The sequence below is a fragment of the Onychomys torridus genome, chromosome 11 (assembly GCF_903995425.1).
Source record: "Onychomys torridus chromosome 11, mOncTor1.1, whole genome shotgun sequence".
Lineage (NCBI taxonomy): Eukaryota > Metazoa > Chordata > Mammalia > Rodentia > Cricetidae > Onychomys > Onychomys torridus.
The window spans coordinates 62,181,399-62,202,126 of NC_050453.1; the positions used below are offsets into that span (position 1 = coordinate 62,181,399).

The 20,728-nt window shown below is 46.1% G+C and overlaps 1 protein-coding gene and 1 pseudogene across 2 annotated transcripts; one reads left to right on the forward strand and one right to left on the reverse strand.

Moving 5' to 3' along the window:
• The first annotated feature begins 3,675 nt into the window (after nucleotides 1-3,675).
• Nucleotides 3,676-13,357, forward strand: Dyrk3 (dual specificity tyrosine phosphorylation regulated kinase 3). Of its 2 annotated transcripts, none has more exons than XM_036202336.1 (3): nucleotides 3,676-3,889; nucleotides 5,620-5,731; nucleotides 11,370-13,357. In XM_036202336.1, exons 1-3 carry the CDS (start codon nucleotides 3,813-3,815, stop codon nucleotides 12,942-12,944), a joined length of 1,764 nt encoding a protein of 587 aa, XP_036058229.1. In that variant the 5' UTR covers nucleotides 3,676-3,812; the 3' UTR covers nucleotides 12,945-13,357. The 2 variants fall into 2 exon arrangements, with proteins under 2 accessions (XP_036058229.1, XP_036058230.1); XM_036202337.1 differs by lacking the exon at nucleotides 3,676-3,889 and adding an exon at nucleotides 6,614-6,766 and having other exon boundaries at nucleotides 5,673-5,731; nucleotides 11,370-13,010.
• Nucleotides 13,358-19,914: 6,557 nt separating this feature from the next.
• On the reverse strand, nucleotides 19,915-20,013 carry LOC118593610 (annotated as a pseudogene).
• Nucleotides 20,014-20,728: the final 715 nt, after the last annotated feature.

The window sequence follows — 20,728 nt, forward strand, 5'->3', positions numbered from 1 at the left end:
TTGTATCTATAATATTTTAAGTACTCTCAAAACTTGATATTAAACCAGGTAGGTGGTGGTGCACACTTTTAATCCCAGCATTTGGGAGGCAGAAGAGGACAGATCTCTGTGAGTTCGAGGCCAGCCTGGCCTACAGAGAGAGTTCTAGGACAGCCGGAGCAATACAGAGAAACCCTGTCTTGATAAACCTAAATAAATAAATAAACCCACAATATTAAGGAAATAAATAATAACCCAATAGAAGATTTAATTAGCCCCCTGTATTACTTATTTTGCTGCTGCATAATAAAACACGTGACAAAAGCAGTTTTCAGAAGGGTTTATTTAGGCTCATGTTTCCATCAGGATAGGAGTCCATCACAGCAGGGAAGCATGGCCACAAGCCACAGGCATGGAAGCTGAGGGCTAACACGTTCAAACACAAGCAAGAAGCAGAAAGCAAAGAGGAAATGGGAGGAGACTATAAACACCCACAGCCCATCCCAACTGATGTGCTTCTGCCAGCAAGGCTCCACATCCCAAAGGTTCCATATGCTCCCCAAACAGTGCCACTAACTGGAGACCAAATGTTCAAATATGGGAGCCTATGGGGGACATTTCTCATCCAAACCTCAGCATGCCCTTTCCAAAAAAGCTATCCAAATGGGTTTTGGCCACATGAGAAGAGTCTTAACATTATTGGTCATTAGAGAGATAGAAATTAAAACTACAATAAAGGAGTGGAGAGATGCTCAGCAGCTGGAATCACTTCCTAGATGGCTAGTTTGGTTCCCAGCACCCATGTATATCAGGTTGACCAACTGACAACCATCTGCAGCTCTAGCATCACAGCATCTGGCACCCTCTTCTGGCCTCCTGGGGTATCCCTGTATAAACACACACACACACACACACACACACACACACACACACACACAGGAGTTTCAGGTCCTTTAGGGCTATAGATAGCCCTGATTATAAGAGGGGAAATGTGAAAAGGAAGCAACACAAAATAAATTTGAGAAATGGGTTTGGCACTAATAAGGAAAGTCTTAAGGGCTTAGGAGACACAGGACCAAGCATTGATAATACTGGAAACACCAAGTCTGAGAGAGTGAGTTTCTCAGGTTTTTCATGAATGGTTTATTTTAAACATGCATCCCAGTTTTGCGATACATGTGTCATCATACACATCACGGTACATATTGCTACAAAGAAATCCATAGCAATGAAATGATTTCAACCTGAACTCAACACTCCAGCAGCTGCTTTATCACAAAACTACAACCGAGTGGCCACAGGGGCATTTTCTACTCCGTCCCTCTGAAAGTGTTGTGGTCATATACTGAATGTCCACTTGTTTTATTTGTGTTTGTGGTACTGGAAATGAAAACCAGGACCTCCTACAGCTATACAGATACTGTACTACTGAACAACACTTCCAAATTCCTCTATTTTCCCCCCTAAGATCCTGGGATAGTTGCATTAAAAAATAAATAAGCCGGGCAGTGGTGGCGCACGCCTTTAATCCCAGCACTTGGGAGGCAGAGGCAGGTGGATCTCTGTGAGTTTGAGGCCAGCCTGGTCTACAGAGCTAGTCCAGGACAGGCTCCAAAGCTACAGAGAAACCCTATCTTGAACCTGCCCCCCCCCCAAAAAAAAATCTATTACAGGCTTTTTAGTTTTCCTGTGTACTAAAACTGGCTTCAAAAGACAGGCAAACATCTCAGATGACTTGGCTAGTCCATGGTAGGTAATTCTTGTTTTCGTTTTTTGGAGAGAGAAAATGGTGATTTTGAACTACTCTTCATTTATTCAAAAAATATTTTATTATTCAATAACTTCATACATGTATCCTATCTTATCTTTAGGAAACCATTTTAGATTTATCTTAGTGTATGAGTGTATTGCTTATGTGTATGACAATGTACCACATGTGTGCCTGGTGCTCTCAGATGTCCGAAGAGGGCATTGGACTCCCTGGAACTGGAGTTATGGATGGTTATGAGCTGTCATGAGGGTTCTGGGAACCAAACCCGGTCCTCTGGAAGAGCAGCCAGTGCTCTTAACCACTGAGCCATCTCCCCAGCCCTTATCCAGTGTATCTGATCATACCCAACCAAAATCGCTCCTCCGACTCCTCACTCTCTCAAAACTTTGTCCTCTGCCTTCATGTCCTTCTTTTAAATTTACTTTAATATAAAATTTATCAAATATATATTTTACATATGTGGACTATGTAAAAATATGGAACTTTATCCTTGCACAGAAGCTGTGTTTTCTTTGTATTGTATTGTTTCTTTGTGTTTTATTTGTATTGTATTTCTGTACATGGGTTGCTGGGGTGAGTGTATTGAACTACAGGGAGGTCACAGGGCAGTTCTTTAGTGAGGGTGTGGTTGTTGTTACAAAATAGGGGTCCTTTGAAGAAATACTGGAAGGTCCTTATGTCACTAAGGTCGGAAACTCATGAAGTCCGGCACCCTCGACGAGTTCTCCCTCCCTTAACCATGGAAATAACTGGCTAAAGACAAAGGCAGCCTCTGTTCCCACTCCCCAACCCGCTTAGGGACAAGAAAGCAAAGCAGGACCCAGCAGGAATGCATCAGCTTGGCTCAGAAGATGTGTCTTAAAGGCAGAAGCAGAGATGGTGTGATTCTTAAAGCAGTGATTCACAACGAGGTAATTAAACACGTCCAGGCAAGTTCCATCTAACTCTTTCCCGCAGTAAAGTAGTCCGAGGCGTTCACCAAAAGCAGGATCGTTTAGGAGAATTTTGTAATCTTGGAGCTGGGAGGAGCCTTTTGTTGCCATGGAACTCTGTCTTCAAACAAAAGATTCAAAGAGCCCAAATTAAAAAAACAACAACAACAACCCTGTGAAAGCAACATTTCACTGGTTGTGGGTGAAAGGGAGGCAAAAAGAAAAAGCTATTTAGAAACTTTAAAAGGTCATCATGGGAGAAAACATTTTTATTTATATCATAGAAAGACTAAAACAACACTGATTATAAGTAAAGTGTCCCAAATGGATGGATTCCTAACTGTAAAGAGACCGTGGATCTTCAGAGACGAGAACGTACTGTGACTTTAGGAGCGCAGAAAGGGGTCTTGGGTGGAAATTTGAAGATTTATGGAATTACGCTCTTTGAAACAACTTCCAGTGTACACCAGGTGGCGTGCGCGTCCGACTTGTGGAAAAATCTGGTTTTTCTGGTGGATCCAATAGGCTCACTTGTGTGGCAGCCTTAGGAAATCTGATGGGTACCATGCTCAACACCATAACCACCACCTCTTCTGTGGCTTAACCACCTTCCTTTTCACTTCCATTCCAACTGTCGAAGTCGGCTTACCATACTGAACTTTTCAGAAAGAGTGAGGTACGCTTTCGCACATTAAAGATGGGCAGAGCCTTCCAAGGGGCCAGCTGCGCAGAAAGGCTGCGCTGCAGATGCTTCCAGGCTTGGTTTCACTGCTGGGCGAGTACAGAGAAGACGCGCAGCTTCTTGGGCCTCAGTTTTCTCTTTTGAAAAAACAAAAACAAAAATTCAAAACAAAACAAAACAAAAAAAAAAACCCCAACGATCTAAGAGCACCACCGTGAACAGCACACCCCTCGCTCCGCCCCCCTCCCGGCTCCTCCGCGGCGGCGTTACGCAGGCGCGGTGCGGCGTGCGCGGTTGCTAGGCGACGCGACCGCTCCCGCGCGGTCTCCACTACCGGCGGCGCGAGCCGAGAGCGGAGCCGCCGCTTGTAAGCGAGGCCAGGAGGTGCGGTGCTGGTGGCCACCGTCCCGGCCAACCGCCGCCGCTGTGCCCGCGGGGCGAGCTCGCGATGGGAGGCGCAGCCCGCGGGCGCGGGAGGAAGGACGCGGCGCTGCCGGGGGCCGGGCTCCCGCCGCAGCAGCGGAGGTAACGGCGCCCGGGTCGGAGCGGGAGGACTCCTTGCGGGTCCCGGCTGCCTGTCCATCAGCGCGGTGGGCGGGAAGGGCGGGGGCGACGGGCAGCGCAGCCTCCCGACAGCCGGGGCTGGGAGCACGCCGGGGACCTGTGCGCAGGACCTGAGAACCGCGCCCTGTTGCTCCGAGAGACCTGCAGAGCCCGGGGAGCTTGCTCCCCAAACGCCGCCCGGCTTTGTGGGGGCCCCTCTTTTCGCACCCAGCCCGGGGTGAGGGAACCCTCTCGGGGCGTTCGCATATCTTGCTGTTGCTCTGCAGATGCGGTGCCGGTCCCTGTGTGTTTCATCGTACTGTGTCAGAGGCAGGTCCCATCCAGAAAAAAATTGGCGTCTGTTATCCAGACATTGTCTGAACATGCTCTTTTTAAGGCGATGTTTTAATTTGTGTGTGTGGGTGTGTATTTTTAAGCCCCCCCCACTTTTATTCCTTCAACACTTCAGTTAAACTCCAGAACTAATTTTATGAGACAGACCTTAAAATTGACTGAAATATAAAAAAGATATTTTTTAAAGATAATGAAGAATGTTACTTTGTCATGATTGTGTTAGTAGTATATCATCTGAGATGACAGCGTGAAACGATGACGTGCGTGATCAGGAAATCCATAGTCTCAGTAGCAGATAAAATGTATTATTCAAGGCCATCTTGTGGATCCTGCCCATTGTTTGTGTGACTTCACAGTGGTGGATCCACAATGTGAGCACAGACTCGATCTGCACGCCTTTAAACATCCCCCCATCTTCCGGGAAGTATAGTGGGAACAGAAGGGAGAGTCAACATTTTGTAACTTAAAGCATCCGGTTCCTGTTGACTGCCTTTTTTACAAGTTAGGTTGGCTGTAAGTAGGTGTGTAGGTTTCTTGCTTGTCAGAGTGTGGACCCTAACCTGTGAGCCGGTTTAGATGGGAAGGCAGCACAGCCAGGTAGAGCCGAGATTAGAACCCAAGTCCTGACAGCAAACACCTCTATTCTGTTTGTTCTCTTCTGATTTTAGGTTTCCTATTCAAATTGGCCTTTACTCTCAAGTAGTGTGCTAACTGATGTCCATACACACACACACACACACACACACACACATTAGCAACATTCAGAAAGTAAGATTTGTTGTAACTATTTTATTCACTTACTCTTTGTTTTGTTGGAGACAGGGTCTCTTTATTATGTAGTTCTGGCTGTCCTGGAACTCACAGAGATCCACCTGTCCCTGTCTCCTCCTAAGTGCTGGGATTAAAGGCATGTACCATCACACCCAGCCTGTTGTAACTATTTTAAAATTTGAGTCTAGAAATATTTTCCTTTTTTAAAAAAGAAAAGGGAGCCAGGAGTGGTGATGGAGAGGTAGAGAGGCAGGTGGATCTGTGTGAGTTCAAGGCTAGCCTGGTCTACATAGTGAGTTCCAGCACAGCCAGGGCTTTGTATGAGACCCTTTGTAAAAATTAATTTTTTTTTTAAATGGAAAAGAGGGCTGGAGAGATGGCTCAGGCATTAAAGGCTAGGCTCACAACCAGGAATATGGAAAATGGGGAAGAAAGGTTGAGACCTTTCTCTTCCGCTGCCCAATGCCCCACTTTTTTGTCTGCAGTGTCAGAAGGGGTAAGAAACAGTTAAGGCCTGGGGTGTTTTGAAACTGCAAGCTCATTTTGTTTAGTTACTGACCGGTTTTATCTACAATCCTTTCAACTAGGTTGGGGGATGGTGTCTATGATACCTTCATGATGATAGATGAAACCAAGTGCCCACCCTGTTCAAACACACTCTGCAATCCTTCCGAAGCACCTCCCTCCAGAAGACTAAATGTAAGTACAGGACAGAATTCTTACTTGAGATTGTCTCAAGGAACAGGAAGTGCTGGGCAGTGCTCAGGTGCAGTTGTGTATCGCTGGCAACACAGACTTCCTTTTGTTGTCGTGGTTTGTTTCTTTTGTTTTGAGGGTTTTTATTTGTTTGTTTGTTTTTGGAGGATTTCTTTCTTTCTTTTTTTTTTTTTCCCCCCCCCCCCCCCCAGCTGAGGACTGAACCCAGGACCTTGTAGGCAAGCGCTCTACCACTGAGCTAAATCCCCAACCCCTTCTTTCAGTTTTTAAAACATTAAAAAAAAATTTTTTTTTTTTTGGACACAGAGTCTCAGTATGTAGTCCTGCCTGGGCCTGAAACTCTGTGTAGACCAGGCTGGATTCAAACAGAGATGCACCTGCCTCTGTCTCCAGAGTGCTGGTATTAAATGGGTGTGCCACTGTGCCTGCTTGGTTTGCTTTTGATTTCTCCTGACTTGGGAAAAACAGTCCTGAGGTTGATGTTCAGCTTTTTAGAACAGTTTTGAAATCTACCTTTCCCTTATACTTTCTACTGGGGTAGATATGGCAGACGTGGGGGTGGGGTGGGGATTCTCCTGTTTAGGTGATGTTTCTTTTTATAGCAGATGACATACATAGAGTATTACAAATGCTTCTTTTAACAGAAACAACAGGGGGAAAAATGCCAGAATTCGTAATAAGCTCAGCTTTCCTTTTTGGTCCTGGCAGATCAGTATATGAAAGGCAGCTGGTTTTGTTGTTGTTGTTGTTGTTGTTGTTATTTTAACTCATAGATTAATCTTAAACAATACAGCTTGGGTTTTGATGAATTCAAATCCTCTTAGGAACTGCAGACCCTTAGCTTTTGACATTGTTTGGTTTAAGGTAATAATGAAATGACTCCACAGTCCATCTGTGTAAGTAGAGTCGCAGAGCCAAGTCTGGGCAAGTTCCAAGGCAAGGAGCCTGTTTGTGACTTGAAAATGTGCTACAATGTGTCATCTAACAGACCCTCCAAGGAGCTGAACTGACTGCTTGGTAATCTACTCTTTCATGTTTCCACTTACCACTTGGCAATTGATCTTTTCTTATTTTACTCTATAATTTGACTTTAAAAATATTGCATTTATTTATCTGTGCACGTTTTGTGGTGTGGTATGTGTGCCCTCACATGCAGGCAAATGCTTGAGTGTGTGTGTGCCTTCATTCATCAGATTTGGTGGCCAGCACCCTTACCTGCTAAGCCATCTTGTTAGCCTTGTAATTGTTCCTACTTCTTCCCTAGTTTTTACAACTTTCAAGGCTAATAATATTACAATGCATGGTCTAAAAATATTTGGAAATCTGGTCACGCTATTTTTTAATCTCTTCTGGAGCGCAGTGGAGGTTCTTTCCATCGCTGAGTTTATTTCTGTGGTATCTGAAAACCTTTGAGAAATCAAGAACCATCTCTGTGGTGACCATCATATTTCCTGGCTCCCTGCTGCCAGTCAGCACGACGCTGCAGTGAAAACCTCCTGCAGTTGAGCTGGTGTGTTAATCTCTGACGCAAACCTCATTCAGTTTAGTTCAGAGTTGGTCCATGCTGATCTGCATCCAGTATGTCACTCAGATTATATTTCAGGATCAAATTAATTTCTTACTGCATGTTGTTCAAAGTGACAATTATGGGAAAGCCCTAAGATTTTAGATTCTAATCCAACATGTTATTGCAAGGTAATAACCCCTTATACACTTTTCTTGTGTATGTGATGTGTGTGTTTGCTCTTCTATCGTATTCATTGGGGTAGCGTCTCTCAATCAGGAGCTCTCGGTAATGACTAGTCTTGCTAGCCAGCTTGCTTGGTTTCTGTCTTCTGAGGCTGGAATTGGAGGCGGGCGCTGTGCCCACCCAGCGCTGACATGGGTTCCAAGGCTTTGAACTCTGACCCCCCATGTAGACACATTAACCACCACCCTGTCTCACCAGCCCCTGTTATTTGCAAACTTTTCTGAAACAATGCTTTTTGGCCCCTGAGCACTCAACGTTCCTAATGGTGTGTTTCCATCCAGAGTGCCCATCAGTCTTCACACAGTGGCCTCAGTGCTTTTCAGGGCGCTTTCACATTCTGTTGTAAACTGTAAAGAAAAGCCTCAAGGCCTTTATTGGACTAAGCTCTTTGTTTCAGAGATTTAAGGTCAGGAGCTAGTAGAAGGTGGGGTTTTTGTTTTGGCAGTGCTAGGTGGGGATTGAACCCAGGACCTCGTGCATGCTAGGCAAATACTCTACCAACTGAAGTACATCTTCTACTTCCAAGGGTAAATTTTTATATCTGGATTAGAAGATTATTCATTCTGAATTCCCCAACAGGATTTTTGGGACTCAACTAATACAGCACATTTTATTTAAAACACAATATGCTTTCCATATTAATGGTGTACAAGGAAGCATTCTTAGGAAATAAAACATGCTAACTCCTCTCCGATCTGTCTCTTGTACATAATAAAATGGATAATGAAATATTTGGTTGAGTTCGTAGTATACCTTTCTGATTATCGTGATTATAACTCTAGGCTAGAAAGACATAGTGTTTTATAACTATTAACATCTTAGATATGAATACTGTTGTCTTAGTCAGTGTTCTGTTGCTATGAAGAGACACCGTGACCACAGCAACTCTTATAAAGGAAAATATGTCTGGCTTACAGTTTCAGAGGTTTAGTCCTTTATTGTCAGGGTGGGGAGCAGGGCAGCATGCGGGCAGACATGGTGCTGGAGAGCAGCACGTCTGGATCAGCAGGCAGCAGGAAGAAAGTGTGACACTGGGCCTGGCTTGAGCATCTGAAACCTCAGAGCCCTCCCTCAGTGACACACTTCCTCCAACAAGGCCACACCTCCTACTAGTGCCGCTCCCGATGGGCCTGTGGTGGCCATTTTCATTCAGACCACACAAGTGTTGGTTGAGAAAAAAAAAATGGAAGGAATGTTTTATTATAGCACAGAAGACTTGGCATGTGATTACTCGTTTCAGGATTTGAGATTTATAAAAAAAAGAGAAGCATGGTAAGGAAAGATCCCCTTTCTGTGTGGAAAAATCCTTGATGGAGTTTCCCCAGTTTGCTGTGGATCTGAACTTTGACAATCTGTAGTGGACAATATCTGAGCTATACGCTGTCCAAGAAACCACCTTCAAGAAAGACACCCCTTGCATCCCAAAGAGAGTGAACAGGGTGATGAGAGAGGCTTGTGGGCACGGGTGAGGGGAGAGGAGGAATCGGGGCAAGGAAAGGACAGCAGCCCTGTTTACATTTTCAGGGACTTTCAATGAACTGTGGGCACAGCCTGGGGATTCTTGACAGTGAGGGTAGCACTTAATTTGCAACAAGTGCTGGTCAGGCTCAGTGTACGGACAAACCAGGAGTCAGATCAGTGGCGCTTTTAGTTTTGTTAAAATAATTCTATGGGAATTGGACCTCTATTAAGTACTTATCCTTAGTAATGTGCTGTGCCTGAGACCCACCTCCTTATCACACACAGAAGTGAAGACCTTCACAGTCTTCCATTAGGCAGAGGATTTCCCAGGGGCAGATCCAGGGCCACAATACTTGTCCCACCAGCATGCTGATGGTGACTCCTAGAGAGGCACCGCTTTGCATTAAGGCAGTGGTTTATGTTAAAGTCTGAATACCCCTGGAAAGACAACAGAATACACTGACTAGCAAGCAGAAGGCAGGCTTTATGTGAGGGAGGAAGAGGGCAAGGTGTCTCCATGCAAAAACTTACTGCTGGGCCCTTCTTTGGGCAGATAGTTTGCTGGGTGTTCAGTAGAGGGAGCCTTGTGATGTGGAGCAGAAGCCATCACAGGAAGAAGAGAAAATCAGCAGGGAGAAAGGGAGAGGGGATGGATGGGGGCTTAAGCCGTCACATACTGAGAAATTTTACATAGTGGTAGCCAGTGTTTGAATATGTTTTAGTTTGTGAGAGATGTTTTGATTATAGTTTGATCCCACAACATGCTACAAGTAGGTATTATAGACCGAATTTGATAGACCAAGAAACAGAAGTTATAACGGGTTTAAGTAATGGTTCCAGGTCCTAGAGCTTTAATAGTACAGCCAGGTCTGGCACAGACCTTTTGACTTTGATATATCTACAGTGTATTCCAAAGACGTTAGCAGTAAGTATTTAAGTGTATTAAAATTAGATAGGGAACAAGTTATGAAAAATTGACCAAGTTGCATGCAGATATTCACTATAGATAGATAGATAGATAGATGGATGGATGGATGGATGGATGGATGGATATCGATATAGCCAAACCATTATTCTTTGCCTAGCTCAGCCTTATAGGTAGATTAAACATCTTAAAAGTACTTATGTTTTTTAGTATGGGTGCCAAGTGGTGAACAGTAGACATTCTGTTGAGTATTGGGTAGATGGAAGGAAGGAGAGAGGGAGTCTTTCTTTCTTTCTTTCTTTCTTTCGTTTTTTCTTTCTTTCTTTCTTTCGTTTTTTCTTGTTTTGTTTTCAAGACAGGGTTTCTCTGTGTAGTTTTGGAGCCTTTCCTGGATCTCACTCTGTAGCCCAGGCTGGCCTTGAACTCAAAGAGATCTGCCTGCCTCTGCCTCCCGAGTGCTGGGGTTAAAGGCGTTCGCCGCCGCCGCCGCCGCCGCCGCCGCCGCCGCCGCCACCACCACCACCACCACCACCACCCGGCCACTCCTGGTTTTTCATTTCTAAAAGTAAGCTGGCTCTGTGGGTAAAGGCTCTTATCGCCAAGCCTGAGTTCAATCCCAGAGAGTCCTATGGTAAAAAGAAGAGAACTGGTTTCTGAAAGTTGTTCTCTGACCTCCACATGTGTGTTGGGGTCTATACCCTCCTCCTCACCAAGAAATAATACGTATAATAAAAGTACATGACTAATTAGTATAGTATTACAGACAGAAGACTGAAGTTGGGTCTTGAAGGCATATAGGATGTGAATGGAAGGGGAGAGTAAAGGAGTCTCAGTTCAAAGACCTAAGGGAAGGGGGTAGCATGTTGAAGTCACTCTGTCTTGAACAAAGCTGGCCACATGTAGGAGCTGGGGTGGGGGGTATTCAGAAAATCCAAAGATTGATGAAATACATCTCTAGAGACTGTTGTTGCTTTCTTATTTCTGATTTGGGGCTCCCCCCCTCCCCCGTGTGTGTGTGTGTGTGTGTGTGTGTGTGTGTGTGTGTGTGTGTGTGTGTAATATATGTATATGGTGTATGCATATGTGTGTGTGCATGCCTCTGAGTGCATGAGCCTGTGTGCACACACTTTCAGAGACACAGAGGAGAATGTCACCTATCCTGCTTTCTGACATTCTCCACCATATTCCTTTGAGACAGGGTCTCTCACTGAATGCTGAGACTAGACTGGGTGTCTATCTCTGTCCCCACAGCACTGGGGTTTCAGGTGCACGGGCAACTTTTTATATAGGTGTTCGAACTCGGGTCCTCACTCTTGAATAGCAATTGCTTTTACCCCTGAGCCATCTCTCCAGTCCCCTGTTTGGGTCTTTTAACTCTGAAATAAAAGTGACTGACCTGTTTCGATGTTGTTTAGTTAGAGAGAAGGCCCCTTTGCCCGTCTGTTTCTGGTGCCGTTAACAGTACACACGTTTCACTTTTGTAGAGTACCACTGAGCCATTGACGAGAGATCACACCCAGCACTTGGTGAATGGAGGTGAGATGAAGGTAGAACAGCTGTTTCAAGAATTTGGCAACAGAAGATGCACTATTCTTCAGTCCAATGGCATCACCAGCTCTGAGAAGTCCTCTCCTCCTGTTCCCCAGGGGAAGAGTTCGGAAAGCCTGAACACGGTGAAATCCAGCAGTTCATCCAAACCTTCTAAAGTGCTGCCGCTGACTCCTGAGCAAGCTCTGAAGCAGTATAAACACCACCTCACTGCTTATGAGAAGCTGGAGATCATGAATTACCCAGAAATCTACTTTGTGGGTCCAAATGCCAAAAAGCGACAAGGAGTTATTGGTGGTCCCAATAACGGGGGATACGATGATGCAGATGGAGCCTATATCCATGTGCCTCGAGACCATCTAGCTTACCGCTATGAGGTGTTGAAAATTATTGGCAAGGGGAGTTTTGGACAGGTAGCCCGTGTCTATGATCACAAACTTCGACAGTACGTGGCCCTGAAAATGGTGCGTAATGAGAAACGTTTTCATCGACAGGCAGCTGAGGAGATCCGGATTTTGGAGCATCTTAAAAAACAGGATAAAACTGGTAGCATGAATGTTATCCACATGCTGGAAAGTTTCACCTTCCGGAACCATGTGTGCATGGCCTTTGAATTGCTAAGCATAGACCTGTATGAGCTCATTAAAAAAAACAAGTTTCAGGGTTTCAGCGTCCAGTTGGTTCGCAAGTTTGCCCAGTCCATCTTGCAGTCCTTGGATGCGCTTCACAAAAATAAGATCATTCACTGTGACCTAAAGCCAGAGAACATTCTCCTGAAACATCACGGGCGCAGTGCGACCAAGGTCATTGACTTTGGGTCCAGCTGCTTCGAGTACCAGAAGCTTTACACGTATATCCAGTCTCGTTTCTACAGGGCCCCAGAAATCATCTTGGGATGCCGCTACAGCACACCAATTGACATATGGAGTTTTGGTTGCATCCTTGCAGAACTTTTGACGGGGCAGCCTTTATTCCCTGGAGAGGACGAAGGAGACCAGCTGGCCTGCATGATGGAGTTGCTAGGGATGCCGCCACCGAAGCTTTTGGAGCAGTCCAAACGTGCCAAGTACTTCATTAACTCCAAGGGCTTGCCTCGGTACTGCTCCGTGACGACTCAGGTGGATGGGAGGGTTGTACTTCTGGGGGGTCGCTCACGCAGGGGTAAGAAGCGAGGCCCCCCAGGCAGCAAAGACTGGGCAACAGCTCTGAAAGGGTGTGAGGATTACTTGTTTATAGAGTTTCTGAAAAGATGCCTTCAGTGGGACCCCTCTGCCCGCCTCACCCCAGCTCAAGCATTGAGACATCCTTGGATTAGCAAATCTGCCCCCAGACCGCTCACCATGGACAATGTGTCGGGGAAACGGGTAGTTAATCCTACAACTGCTTTCCAGGGACTGGGCTCCAAGCTGCCTCCAGTCGTTGGAATAGCCAGTAAGCTTAAAGCTAACCTAATATCTGAAACCAGTGGTAGTATACCTCTGTGCAGTGTATTGCCAAAGCTGATTAGCTAATGGGCCACTCGGAGATGCGTATGTATGTATGTATTTTTAGTTACCTTGCAAACATGCAAATGGAAAAAAAATCGAAGCCCATTCGTTGATGGATTTGTTTTTGTTAAACTAAACTTTTTTTTTTTTAACGAGGCAGAACATTTTTATATGACAAGAAAAGAACTCTTCAAGGGCTAATTGTCTAACCAGCTTGTATTGGCCATCTGGAGTATACATTAAATGACTTTCTATAGGTCAATGCATTTTTGTCATTCTCATTAGAGATATCTCAACCTGTGTATTACTCTCCTGATTTAAATCTCTTTAAGACAGAAGACATTCTATATATATATATATGCTATTTCTTACCTCTCGTCTCCCTCAGCATCTGTTTGAGATGGTAGCTTGGGGTTGTGTTAGGCATGGATGTAGAACAATTCTTACCCCAACAAGCAATTCTGTGTGCTCATTCCAGGTGGGAAGATTCACAGGGGAATGTGGGTGGCTGTTTGTCACCAGGGAAGTTGGGTTTTGTCTGTATTATTTTGCCTCTGTCTTATATTCTGGGTACTCAGTGGTTTACAGATCTTACACTTTATCAAATAATCCTGTAGTTATGCCAGGCTTTGGTGATTTCCCCAAAAGGCCTGTGTGTTAAAGGCTCGCTCCCCAGCACCATGGGGGAATGGTGGAGTCTAAGAGGTGGGCCTCCCTCTTGGGTGTTGGGTCATTGTGAACACGCTCTTGAAGAGGCCTGTGGGGCCCTGGCTTGTTCTCTTCCTCTTTTAACTCAAGTGAATGGCTTTGCTCGGCCATACACTCCATTGTGATTTGATATCCCTGGCTTAGGACCACAGGGCTGGTCAGTCAACAGATTGGGACCTCTGAACAGAGTGTCACCGTAAAGCTGTCCCCTAAGTTCATTTGTCCCAGTAGTAAAGAGCCAACCCATACTGATTTTAAAGCCAGCTAGTGCATCCTTTTTCTGCAATGTCAAAAGGAGCTAACTTAAGGTCACAAATGACCCAGAGTGTCAAAGGTAAGAGTCTGCATGAAAACTGCAGTCCCTTCCTTGGCCGTCAGTGGCCAGACTACTGGCTGCATCATCGTGGACTCTGGCTTTTGTGAAGGTGGTCGCTGTCAGGTAAGCTCACAGCAAAGTAGATGCCACCTGCCTCTTAATGTTCCACACTTTCACTCTGAACTTCCTTCCCACACTTCCCCGGATGCTTAGTGAACAAACTCTGGTTGTAAGAAGAAAACTACTTGAAAGTCCAGAAACGCAATCATCTGTTTTCCTTTTTCTCTGAGATTTAAAGTTAAGTGGCAGAAGCTGGTAGTGCCTGTCCAGCCTTGTGTCTCACTGGAAGGGTGGAGACGGGACAGGAGCTAAGGAACTCGTTGGTTTTGTGTTAGCTTTACCATCCCATCTGTTTCCTTGGCCCGTGGGAATAGATGTGTCCAACTGCTGTGAGCACTGTGCCTCAGAGCAGTGTTTCTCAACCTGTAGGCATGACCCTGTGTGTGTGTGTGTGTGTGTGTGTGTGTGTGTGTGTGTGTGTGTTGGGGGGGGGTGTTGAATGACCCTTTCACAGGGGTCACCTAAGAGCATCGGAAAACACAGATATTTACATCACGATCTATAACAGTAGCAAAATGACAGTTAGGAAGTAGCAATGAAGATAATTTTATGGTTGGTGTCACTGTGTTAGGAAGGTTGAGAAGCTCCGCCTCAGAGCATAGCATGGCTTTCTTTCTGCTATGTGCTGGAGTAACCCAGATCACCTTTTCCTTTTCCCAGCACCAAGGCCAGAGGCAAGTTGCTCAGACAAGCGACAGCCGGCCACTTTAAAGGAAGGAATCTTGGTACTTTGGGCCGGGGATGGTTCAAACTTTATCTGCTTTACTCCTGGTTTAGAGAAGGCAATCCGCAGCTCCTTGTAACTCCATCTGGACTTTCTGACTTGCTAGAGAAACTCACTCTCCCGTGTTATCTACACAGAGCACACGTTTTGAGGTTGTTTTGGCTGTTATCCGTGTAGAAGACCTGCTCTCCCGAGCAGACTGTTGAAAGGGTCACTACCCTAAGTGACACACTGGATTGTGATGTTTGTTTGCATGGGCAATCTTTGTCAGCACAGACGGGGTCTGAACTTTAGAAAGGAAGCTACGGCTGAGGCTGTCCTTCCGGTGTGATGAGTGGACAGTGAGCTCACTGAAATTGGGCTGAGTAGAAGGTTACAGGCGGCCGGCCGGCGCATTGTGAAAAGTAAAGAAAGCTCTGAAAAGGTGAATGGATACATTTCTGTCTAGACTTGGCAACCGCGGGCATGACGCACAGCAGAGTCATTCCCATTGGCCAGCCTGCCTCCTGCAGTGACTCAGGTTTGGGGAAAGTAGGCTGTTTTCTAAATGCAGAACTGGCTGTACTGATGAATTTGAGGAGGTTTGCCAGTGTTTTTAGCAGCCATTGCTCCGCCCCCAGACCCCTGTCCAGCCACAGCAGTGAGGGACCGGGTCTTATATTGCTGGATTGTTGACCGGCAATTTTTATTGCAGCCATTTCAGTGAAACTGATCAAGTTGGTTGTCTTGCTGATTTCAAAACCAACAAGCACCAATTCAGTCTCCACAACGGTTACTGACATAGTAAAAGGGTTCAGCCAGAATTTTTATTTTATTATTTCTGAAATACTTTTTTTTTTTTTTTCATTTCGCATGGGGAATTAGCTAATTCACCCTCTCAGTGATTTAAATAGACTGCTCCTCTTGTTCTCTGGACATACATGTATGCTTCAGATGACATGAGTCTTAAACATGTACAGACCATACTCCTCCATGACTGGGCTCACTTCTCCTAAGTTCAACCACACACCCTGATGTCTTCTTTGGAAGGTAGGGTGATCAGGTAAGAGTTACCTGAGGATACTTTATTCTGGTAGGTACAGTTAACTTGGTAATAATAAAAAGGAAAATACAAAGCCGGGCGGTGGTGGTGCACACCTTTAATCCCAGCACTCAGGTGACAGAGGCAGGTGGATCTCTGAGTTAGATCTTAACTGCTGATTCCTTGTTCTGTGTCTGTTACTATGCCGTTAACACATGGTGGAAAGGTGACGATCGTTCTACAAAGCCCATGTAGGCCTTATTTCCTCTGGGAATTAGAGAAAAGTACACATCCTTTCATGTCTTCCTCAGCCTCCTCAGAGGTGAGGAGTCTTGTAGACGCTCTCTCTACCGCCTTGGACACAGAGCAAGTGCAGGCAGACAGGGCAGAGAAACCTCCCTGGTTCTGTCCAAGTCCAGAGAGAGAGCGAGCCACAGATTACAAGTCAAGGAAGAGGTGTCCCTACACAGGGGCCCGCTTCCTGCTTGTCAAAAGTACATTGTATACCCTCGTTTCAACTCATCCCCCTTGAGAGTCTCACACTTCCTGGAGCCCAGGAATTTTAAAGGGTTTGCTTTCCTGACCTGATTAGAGGCAGCCCTTTCTAGGTGTCTGTTGAATTGCACCTACTAATATTCAATGAGAAAAATTTCAAGTCACAGTAAACTCATCTATGCAAGGCTTAAAAGCTCTGTGGTCTCTGAGATCTATACCCCTGAGATAAACCAGAGTGTCCAGAGCAGTGGTTCTCCGCCTGTGGATCATGACCCATTCGGGGGCTCAAAGGACCCTTGCACAGGGGTCATTTATGACCATCTGCATCTCAGTTACTTACCACTGTGGTTCTCTACCCTCCTAATATTTTTGACCCCTTAACACAGTTCCTCACCCTCAGTTGGGTGAAAACCCCAACCATAAAATCATTTCGTTGCCTCTTCATAACTGTAATGTTGCTACGGTTACGAATCACAAATGTCTGATACGCAGGATATCTGACATTCAACCCCCTAGGGGTCGTGACTTCCCCTCCTCCAGGTTGAGAACCACTGCTGTGGATGGAGACAAGCCAATACGCCGCTTATAACTCGCTCACTGCTGAGCCCTGCCTGCCTGAGTGGAGGAGACGTAGACACGGATTCGTTCCCTTTAGCACCACGCAGCTGGAACACAGGATACAGAACACAGAGAATGAGGCCAAGTGGCCGTCTGTGGCCGCTTCACCTCTGAACTCAGCCTTTATACTGTGTTCAGCTTTCTGTTGTCACAGTAGTCTTCCGTTGCTCATTCGATCCTGCTGACTGCTTCTGGAAAACGCAGCTTGGAGTGAATGACTCATCACTGCCTCGATCCAGGTGTTTCTGGTTTTCATTGGGGGTAGTGGCAGTGGTTGTTTTATATCAAAATAATTGTGTTGAGAACGTTCTAGTAGCTCAGTTCTTTCAGAGGCAACACAACATAGACACTCAACTCTCGAGTGCCCTGTGGGGCTGGGGAAGGGGGGTGTGGTAAAGTGCTGGTCAGAAGGAAGCAGGGAAGGACAAAGGAGCAAGAGAGGTCTTGAAGAGACTCAGCCGGCTGCTATGGAAACCCAGGTACAGTGTTTGTGGATAACCAGTTCTCGGGGACCCCCCCCCCAACTTTCAGTTTCACTGGAACCATCCCACAAGCCAAGCTTAGTTTGCAGATGAGGCCTGACAAACAGCTTCAAGAGAGCAGTTTAGTTTGAGGCCCTAGCTCGAGTTTTAAAATTGAACAGGAGAGGGGAATCGGAGCTTCGCCTGCAGGCTGCTCTGCTTCAGCCTGCTTCTCTGTTGTAGCCCCGGGCCACACCATTGTCCTGGTAACAGAAGCTAACGGGGGATGAACTGAGAGACTGTCTTCTGCGGCCTTTGAATTGTCCCTCGGCTTTCTTCCTGGTCAGAACCTGGCCCAGCTGGATGTGAGGGAACCTGAAGCTGCCAGGGCAGGCTCATCTTTGTTGTGTTGTTGTTTGTTTTTGTTTTGCTTTTTTTCCAGACAGGGTTTCTCTGTGTAGCTTTGGAGCCTGTCTTGGATCTCGCTCTGTAGCCCAGGCTGGCCTCGAACTCACAGAAATCTGCCTGCCTCTGCCTCCCAAGTGCTGGGGTTAAAGGCGTGTGCCACCATGGCCCAGCCTGGTTTACATTATGGAGTTCCCGGAGAGCCAGAGCTACAAAGAGAAACTGTGTCTCAAAAAACAAAAATCAAACAAACAAAGAATGATGCTTTTCCTAACTAAAACAATTGTAGAGAGCCAGACTCCCTGAGGCTTGCTCCCCGCTCCCCTAAGAGTTTTGCACCCCATTCTCTTGACAGCCCTCCTTCCAGACCTAGCTGCCAAAATAGCTTTATTTTACCCAGTGGGTTGGAAGGGGCAAAGGCTGAGGCTAGGAAGTTGAGTAGTGCCAGGCAGGGCTTAAATAAGGGGAGGAAGCCCCGCCCTGCTAGCTTGGTCTGAGGAGAAGCCATAGGACATAGGACACAATGGCACTGTGTGCCCTGCCTGGATGTCAGTCCCACGGGATGAGGCTGGTTAAAGACAGCTCTGGGAGACTCCCAGTTCAGATGCCTTCCAGCATGAGAAGTCTCCTAAGTGAGGGTGCCAGCCCTTCATTATGGGGTGGAGGGAACAAGAGGCATCCAGGGAAGGAGCTGGCCAGTGGGACTTTGCCCCAGGCAAAGCTATCCCCAGGCTGGCACTGAGAGAGGGTGATAACATGGGTGCAGGCAATGTGGACCAAGTTTGGCAACTTAGCTTGTTACCTGATCAAATCTTAATTTGGCCAAGGCTGTTGTTTCTGTAATACCAACTCTCTCTCTCTCTCTCTCTCTCTCTCTCTCTCTCTCTCTCTCTCTCTCCCTCCCTCCCTCCCTCCCTCCCTCCCTCCCTCCCTCTCTCTCTCTCTCTCTCTCTCTCTCTCTCTCTCTCTATATATATATATATATATATATATATATATATATATATATGTCTATGTCTCTCTCTGTCCCAGCTTTGCCCTGCTCCAATACATTACATTCCTGCCTGCCTTCCCCACACCCAGCTCAGAGCGTCAGAACCTATCTTTAGCAACATGGACACTCCCTACTCCCCTGGCCCCTCCTGGGACTCAGGCTGGTGAACACTTTTCCTTTCTGGGCCTCAGTTTCCAATCTACCTCTTTAGGCAATCTAGGACAGCACACAGGAAGAGGCTCCTGGGAGGTGTTAACTCTGCAGCTGGTCTTTGTACTGAAGTCTCAGAACTAGGTTAAATGATTTCAAAAGCTGAAGCCCTTGCACAGATCTGAGTTCACTGAGGTGTTGGGAAGGAGCCCTGGGGACAGAGGCCCACTACCGGGATCCTCCTGGCAAGAGCATCGAACCTTAGGAATGCCAGTGTGCCTTGTGGTGGGTCGGCTGGATAGGGCTGGAGTTCCTGAAGGGACAGAGAAGTTGCTCTCTACAGGGGGACAGGTCTTGTGGAGGGGGAGGCAGAGGGAACGGAAATCTGCTGCAGTAGATTTAAGGAACCTGGGCTAGCAAGAGGTCATGCACGGAAAGGCAGGGCCCATGGTACAGTTCCTTACTAAACAGTTGAGTTTTCAAGATAGACTGGGCCATCCTGTGATGTTCCCACCAAAAATCCAAACAAAATAAACCTAACAGTCAAACCCTTGTATATGTAATTGGTAAAAAGTATTGGTACAGAGAAAAAGAATAATTTGAGATTTTTTTAAGAATTGTTCTAACATTCCATGGAGATTTTCTTTTTTAACCAAAATCAAGTACTTTTATTATTTTCTCTAGCTATCATAAATGAAGTGCCTAGAGACAATTTTACAAGTTGTGCACAAAGTTGTATGTGGCTTGGAATTTTCTACTGTGGCTTATCTTTGTATGTGGCCTTTCTATCCCAGAAATCAAATCAATCAATCAATCTCTCTCTCTCTCTCTCTCTCTCTCTCTCTCTCTCTCTCTCTCTCTCTCTCTGATTCTTGTTTCTGTGACTATTTTTCATAATTAATCTGGTAAAACCCCAAGAACAGAAAGGGCAAAGTCTCTAAGGGAAACTGCAGTTTAGCTAAACGCTTTTACATAAAGTTTTAAAAATATGGAACGCTTCACAAATTTGTGTGTCATCCTTGCTCAGGGGCCATGCTAATCTCTGTATCGTTCCAATTTCAGTGCTGCCGAGCGAGCACGGAGATTATTTCTAAGGCTAGGGGCAAATGCCTGTTCTCTCAGGTTGGAGATTTAAGAGATAAGTGGAGGTCTGGGACATGGGCGGATGTCTGCAAGGTCCTGGAGTATAATCGATAAGCTTGGCTGACGCAAGTGAAGACTGTGGACAATTGTGGGGCAGGTTATCCAGAGAGCCTGTGGAATGGAGCTGGAGCGGAGGCAGAGTGGGAAACATCCTGCAGACACTGGGTCCAGTCTCCTGGAGTGGAGCAATTCAAAGACTACAAAATGTGGACTGGGTCTCAGGAAACTCTTCAGAGACAGTGAAGGGGCCGGAGCGATGGAAGCTGTTAGAGCTGCTCTTGTAGAAGACAGAAGTCATGTCCTAGCACCCACGCCTGCGTCCACATTGGGTGGCTCACAGTGGCTTGTAACTAGGGGTTCTGACTCCCTCTTCTGGCCCCCACTGGCACTGACACACAAGTGTGCATGTGCACACACTCAAACACACACACACACACACACACACACACGTACACATAGATGCACACATACACAGATATAAAATTAACTTTTAAATAAATAGGAACACTGATGCATACGAGGGCCAACCACATCCGAAGAGAGACTGTGTGTGTGTTCCATTGGAACCTCCAGCTCACTCCTCCAGGGTCTGGAAACCCCCTTTTCTGTCTCTCTCTCTCCAAACCCCACCCTCTCAGAGTTTGAACAAAGGA

Bases quoted from the DNA above. Each gene is read 5' to 3' on its own strand.
- Dyrk3 (XM_036202336.1), top strand. From the start codon at position 3,813: ATGGGAGGCGCAGCCCGCGGGCGCGGGAGGAAGGACGCGGCGCTGCCG. The intron at 3,890-5,619 runs GTAACGGCGCCC...CCTTTCAACTAG, and splicing joins CTCCCGCCGCAGCAGCGGAG to GTTGGGGGATGGTGTCTATG. The intron at 5,732-11,369 runs GTAAGTACAGGA...TCACTTTTGTAG, and splicing joins CTCCCTCCAGAAGACTAAAT to AGTACCACTGAGCCATTGAC.